At 48.1% G+C, this 6,374-nt stretch overlaps 1 protein-coding gene across 3 annotated transcripts in view; it reads left to right on the top strand.

The window, feature by feature from the left end:
• The first annotated feature begins 208 nt into the window (after positions 1-208).
• Positions 209-6,374, top strand: part of Actr3b (ARP3 actin related protein 3 homolog B) — a 37,231-nt gene continuing 31,065 nt past the window's right edge. Inside the window, exons 1-3 of one of the 3 annotated variants that reach the window (XM_004628972.3) lie at positions 209-316; positions 1,878-1,985; positions 4,541-4,684. In XM_004628972.3, the coding sequence (XP_004629029.1) occupies positions 272-316; positions 1,878-1,985; positions 4,541-4,684 (297 nt within the window). In that variant the 5' untranslated portion in view covers positions 209-271. Of the gene's footprint in view, positions 317-1,877; positions 1,986-2,324; positions 3,609-4,540; positions 4,685-6,374 lie in introns of those variants that run through there. The other 2 variants (XM_023712891.1, XM_023712890.1) reach the window with 2 other exon arrangements.

Genomic DNA, 6,374 nt, shown 5'->3' with positions numbered 1-6,374 from the left:
GGAACGGAAGCTTCCCCAGCAGTCTTTGTTTTGCCATCGAAGCTTTTAAGACCGCTGGCCGGTTTCTTTAGTCAGTCGCTGTAAGTTTAATGCGCCTGTCAAGCTAGGGAGTTGGATCATGTGCTGGCTATTGTGCTTTTTGGTCAGGCTCTTTATAATCCTGACGTAACTCCGTGAAATTTGGGTGAACACTAACTATTATAACAACTCTTTCTTACAGACAGAGCCTCCCCTGAATACACCAGAAAATAGAGAATATCTTGCAGAAATTATGTTTGAATCATTTAATGTACCAGGACTCTACATTGCAGTTCAGGTAAAAACAACGTTGTTTTTGTGATAGGTGAGTGCTAGGGCCTGGGGTCAGTCTCCAGAAACGCCCCCGCCTGACCCTAATAAGAGGAGGAAGAGGGATCCCAGCGTTGCTTCCTCCTTGACTCACAGTGCCTTAGTGCAGTGCGGCGCCAAGAATCCTTGTGTTGAATGATCTGTTCTCGTCCTTACAAGTGTCCTTCCCCATAGTCTTCTCTTGAGGTACTTTCGTTGTATGGAGTAAGGAAACACTCACGGCACACTGAGCTGGTGGCTCTCAGCGCATTCTGTGCTTACCTGGAATTTTTTTTTAGCCAGAGTCTCCCTGTGTAGTTCAGGTTGGTCTCAAGCTCACTGTGTAGCCCAGGCTGGCTTTGAACTCACACTAATGCTCCTGCCTCAGCCTCCTGAGTGCTGGATTTACAGGCGTCGGCTACCATCCCCAGCTTGTTTTTTCTTAAAAGTACAGATTCTTAACTCAGTGTTTTTCTGCCCCTGTGCTTTGATTGGATACTTCCAATCCTATTGGTGCCCTTGTCAGCATGGGTGCTTAGTAGCAAGTCTGGCCTCCGTCCACTGGACTACCACCAGCCTCCTCTCTGCTGGCAGGTGTAACAGTGAAAAGTGGCACCAGGCGTTGCAAGATGTTACCTGGCCAGCAAGACTGCCGTAGGGTGGGGACCGGGGTCAAGGACTACTGTCCTAAAGCTGCCAGTTAGACTTCCTGGCAGGAGGCCCAGCTGTGTGTAAGTTTCTGTGAAGTTTTTTACCACAGCCAGGCTGTGGCTCCATACAAAATCAGAGGAAGAGAGACCAAAACGTTCTTTTATATAAAGAGTTTTTTTTTTTTTTTATTCATTTATTTATTTGGTACAGGGTGTCACTACACAGCTCAGATTTGTAGTGATCCTCCTGTTTTCAGCCTCCCCAGTACCGGGATTATGGGCATGAGCCACAAGGCCCAGCCTTGGTCACTGGCTCAGCATGCCCCAGGGGCGGGGGCCAGCATGGCATGTGGGACCAGGGACTGAACCGTGGTCCCTGTGCTTGCCAAAGCAGGCACTTTAGTCTGCTGAGCTATCTCGCTGGCCCTATCATGAGTTTTTCACTGGTCTTTTTCTGTAAAACTTTAAATTTTTTTTTAATCTTTTATTTATTTATTTGGTACAGCGTCTTGCTGCACAGTTTAGACTCATGGTGATCCTCCTATCGCAGCCTCCCCAGTCCTGGGATTATAAGCATGCACCACCATGCCTGGTTTTGATGCCAGCACATCCCACCTGGGGGTCTGGGACTGGCACTGCATGCAGTCCTGGGGATTGAACCTGGGTGCTTGCACTTGCCAGGCAGGTGCTTAGACCGCTGAACTATCTCCCCAGCCCACTCTGTAAAACTTTTGATTTCTTTTTTATTGAAATCCTGACTTTTAGAATGTAAATACATGAACTTTGTGTGTTTGATGTCCACGTTGGAATTGTTGAAATTTTGAAGTGAGATGGAGGCTCAGGCAGGCAGCAGCTCCTGAGAGCCTTTCCTGTACCTCAGTGTTTCTGTCTCTTCCCCAGGCAGTGCTGGCGCTTGCAGCCTCCTGGACCTCCCGACAAGTTGGTGAGCGCACACTCACTGGGATCGTCATTGACAGTGGAGATGGAGTCACCCACGTTATCCCAGTGGTAGGTGTGCTAGTTCCTGTCTCACTCTGAGACTTCATGCCTGCTTTGAGGCAGGGGAAGAAAGAAAAAAATCCCAGTGTTTTTTGTAATTAAAAATACCATTTGAAAAAGTGGTATGTAGTGATGGTAATAAGAGTTTTAAAGACTTAGGTATCTGAGTTAGTTTTCTCATTGCTGAGACAAAATACCCAACACCCAAAGTTAAAGGAGGAAAGATTAGGGGCCAGAGAGACAGCTCAGTAGAATAAGCGCTTGCCTGGTAAGTGCCAAGGGCATGAGTTCAGTCCCCGGTTCCACAAAAAAAAAAAAAAAAAAAAAAGGAAGAAAGATTTATTTTGGCTCACAGCTCAGCAGTCTCAGTCCAGAGCAGGTCTGAACCTGACAGCCTGGCAGAGGGGCATTGCAGAGAGATGGTCCGTGGCATGGCCAGCTGAGGGCACGGAGCTGTGGCACCTGCCCCAGCAGCAAGCTTGCCTTCTTTTCATCCCTTTGTAGTCCATCCAGGCTGCAAGCCTGTTGATTGGTGTCACCCACCCCTAGGGTGGGGCTTTCGTCTCCCACATCATTGGTCCAGTGTCACACACCCTAGGTCAGCCAGCTTTGACCAAAGCCCCTCTTGTGAGTGCATGAGAATCTGTGATTCATCTAGACACAAGCCCATATCACCAGGTGTGTGAAGAAGTACAAAGAGGCCGTATCTGTGACTTTGGCAGTTTTAAAATTGTAGCAGCAGATTTCTGCAGTCGTCAGTCGGTGGGTGCTTGGGGCTTCCTGAGCCTCTGCTTAATTCGTGGTGGGTGTGGCCTCAACCCTGCTGCGTTTCCTGGTTTATTTCCAAGCTGAGGGGGAGCGGTGTGGTGGGTGCCCAGTTGACGTCTCTGTGGAAAGGGGTTGGCTCAGGCTGTAGAGAACCTGCTGTTGGATTATCAGTGTATTCTACAGAGCCATGGAGGTAGTTTGCATTTTGACATACAGAATGCTCTACAGTATCACTTTCTGGTTTTATTTTTTTTAAATATTAGAGAACTGACTCCTGTTTCAGGTTTCAGGAGACCTTTATAGTATTCATTTGGTCCAATGGATTGTAGATGAATTATTTAAAATTTAGTTTTTTGAGACTCGCTTGATTATCCGGTAGAAGGGCGGCTCACATTTCTGATCTGCTCATTCCTGGGCCAGGCCCTCAGTAAGGGTGAGCACTTAGTTTGCTCTGGACCTTACAAGGATGCTTTCTGCACGTTCTACGTATTATCTCCTTTTAACAATGCAAATTAGGGTTAAAGAATCTACTTGCTCTAATTGATTGAAAAGGCGGTCAGTGTTTTATTGCATTCAGGAATTTGAAGGAAAGCTTTTCAAATTTTGTACTGCTTTGATTAATGCCTTTGAGGTCAGAACTCCTGTAGTGGAAAGGCTTACAGGCATGTCCAGTCAGGGCCCGTGGTTGAACATACTGTGTTAAAATCAAAACCTAAAAAAGAGAAATTTGGTTAGTTATGAACGTTAACCATTATCTGTATTTTCTGTGTGACCCAAGATGACAGCTCTTCACTCAGCACAGCCTGGGCAGGCTGGCTGTGTCCCTGTGGGCACAGCTTGGACATGCTTGATGGTGACTTGCCAGTAGGTGACTTGGGGCTTCTGTGTGGTGTAACTGGGGACAGCACAGTGTGTACAGTGTAGCCAGATGTTACTTGCATGTTGCTCAGGCGTCAGAGACTGTGAGTGTGGCAGTGTGACACCCTAGGGGCCTCTGTCTGACATCTCCAGCACCACTGCCCCTCACCCACGCTGCAGAACCACAGATCCTGAGCAGAGCGCCAGCTCACGTTGCGGACTGTTTCTCGTTAGGATAAATGGAACGTGCTGTGGAGCGTGCTACGAGGTAGTGCCGCGTGTGCGGCACAGGGGTGTTCGTTGAATCTGCATGCAGATAACTGGGGGGTGTTTCCTGCCCCATGCTCTGGGTGAAGATCGTGATCTGGGAGCGCTCAGCCAGCAGACCTGGAGCAGGATTTGAATGCAGGCTCAGGCTGCGGACTTCAGACTGCTAGCTTTTATATATGTGTAGTTTTATAGCTGGGTTAGCAATTTATAAAGCTTTTCCTATTTGTTAGAAAAAAGAAATACTGTATTTACTGTTCTTATGCATGGTGTCATCCTTTGGAAACGAGCCACCCTGTGCCGTGGGGTCTCCCTCCGCATTTCTTTTTTTTGGAGATTACACAGGAAAATTTCTTGGAAAAAGGAAATGGGGAATGTAGCATAGGAGTGGTTCCTGAGACACAGGAGGGGTCCCGAGTGAGTGGCTTGCCTTCTCACTACATTTCTAATGAGAGCACTGCGTTGGGTGTTGATGGAGCGTCAGTCTGTTGGTGCAGTTTTGAGTTGTTAAACGTTAGGGAACTGCACATGCAGTCACTCGCATAGGCCCAGTTCTGGGCCTGCAGACCTGGGACGCAGCTCTTGCACAGGAGCAGGTGGGGCTTGAGGTGAGACGGTGGGCCTGGACTGCGGGGTCACTCACCAGCTGTTTGGCTTCCTTCCCTCCCCAGGCAGAAGGTTACGTAATTGGAAGCTGCATCAAACACATCCCGATTGCAGGTAGAGATATTACGTATTTCATTCAACAGCTGCTAAGGGAGAGGGAGGTGGGAATCCCTCCTGAGCAGTCACTGGAGACCGCAAAAGCCATTAAGGTAAAAACAGATGGGAAACCGTCCGGTTTGGGGGTGAGAGAGAAGTGGTGTCTGATGCTTCCCTGGGTGCATCTCCCCCTTCCTGCCTGCCGTCCTCTCCCTGCTTGTGAGTGTGGCCCCTGCCCTGTGAGTTCAGGGGGCTGAGGGGCTGAGGCTCAGCCTCAGTTCCACACTGTGGAGGCTCTGCTTGTGAGGAGAGCAGCTCAAGGTGGTGTTGGGCCACCTGTGTGTGGTATAGCGCAGGTTAATTGGCGCCTAGTTCATCCAACTTAGCTGACATCGCTTCCCTGTCTCTGCTGGATTCTGTGCCCAGAGTTCACAGCACTGCCTTTCCAGGATGCAGAACCACTACCCAGAGTTCATTGTGCCAGGAAGGTTGCAGGAAGCTGTAGAATTCAGCCAGTAAGATTAAAAGAAAATGACGTGATGCACGAGTTTGTATTTCTCTGTGTGTGATGTGTCAAATACCCGTTTAAAGGAATTTTTAGACCTTTAGGAAAGATCCATGTGGAAGGGATGGCTTGTAGTGCAAAGCTAATGATTACATAGTCGGAGAGGGGGGGCGTTCCGTGTCCTCACAAGGGAATTTCCAAGTGGCAGTGGTGGGAAGCCTTGGCATCTCCTGTCCTTAGGACTTAGCATTTGAGCTGTAGAGGAGCTGGGGGTGGGGTGGCATGTCTCATGCCCCCTTCTCACTGCTTCCCTCCCATCTGAGCAGCTATAAGCAAGGCGAGGTAAAAAAAAAGGAGACCTTGAGATGGTCCCCACGCTCTGACTCTGGGTGCAGACGGAGGTATCTGTAGAAAGGAGGGTAAAGATACGGCAGGCTCTTGGCAGGCTTTCTCGAAGTGGGCATTTGCAAGGACAGAAACTTAGTGCTAAGCCCCTGAAGTCCTGGGCATATAGGAGATAGTCCTTGTTCTCGGTGGAGGAGGTTTCAAGGGGTCACAGGCTTTTTTTCTTTTCTTTTAGTACTAGGAATTGAACTGAGGACCTTATCTCTGGCCCTATAAATCACTTTTTTTTTTTTTTTTTAAGATTTATTTATTTATCTGGTACCGGATCTTGCTACGCAGCTCAGACTCACTGTGATCCTCTTGTCTCAGCCTCCCCAGTGCTGGGATGTGGTCCGCATGCCATGTGGTCCTGGGGATTGACCTTGGGTCCTCGTGCTTGTCCTGCAGGTGCTTAGACCACTGAGCTATCTCACTGGCCCAAGCCTTTTTTTTTTTTTTTAAATGTATTTTAGTATAGGGACTATAAGGTCTAGCTGCACAGATTGGACTCTGATCCTCCTGTTTTCAGCCTCCCAAGTGCTGGGATTACGGACGTGCATCACTATACCAAGTCTCAGTCACTGGCTCATTGTGCCCCGGGGGCGGGGCCGGCATGACACACTCGGGATCAAATTCTGGTCCTTGTGCCTGTCTAAGTAGGTGCTTTAGGCCACTGAGCTATTTGGCCAGCCCTTTTTTTTTTTAAAGACTAAAATATTCCCAAGATTTCTTTTTCTTCCTTTGGTTTGCTTTTTTTTTTTTTTTTTTTGTAAGGTTTCAAAAATTTATTGACTTAATACTTGCCAGGCAAGCGCTTATAGATAAGATTCCTGATTACGTATATTCCACTGTCCGGGCAATGGTTATTTTTAAAACTTTATTCAGTATTGTCTTGACCATGATTAAAAGATGAC

Source organism: Octodon degus, unplaced genomic scaffold, assembly GCF_000260255.1.
Source record: "Octodon degus isolate 3935 unplaced genomic scaffold, OctDeg1.0 scaffold00027, whole genome shotgun sequence".
NCBI lineage: Eukaryota > Metazoa > Chordata > Mammalia > Rodentia > Octodontidae > Octodon > Octodon degus.
This window is presented reverse-complemented; position numbering and strand designations above follow the sequence as displayed.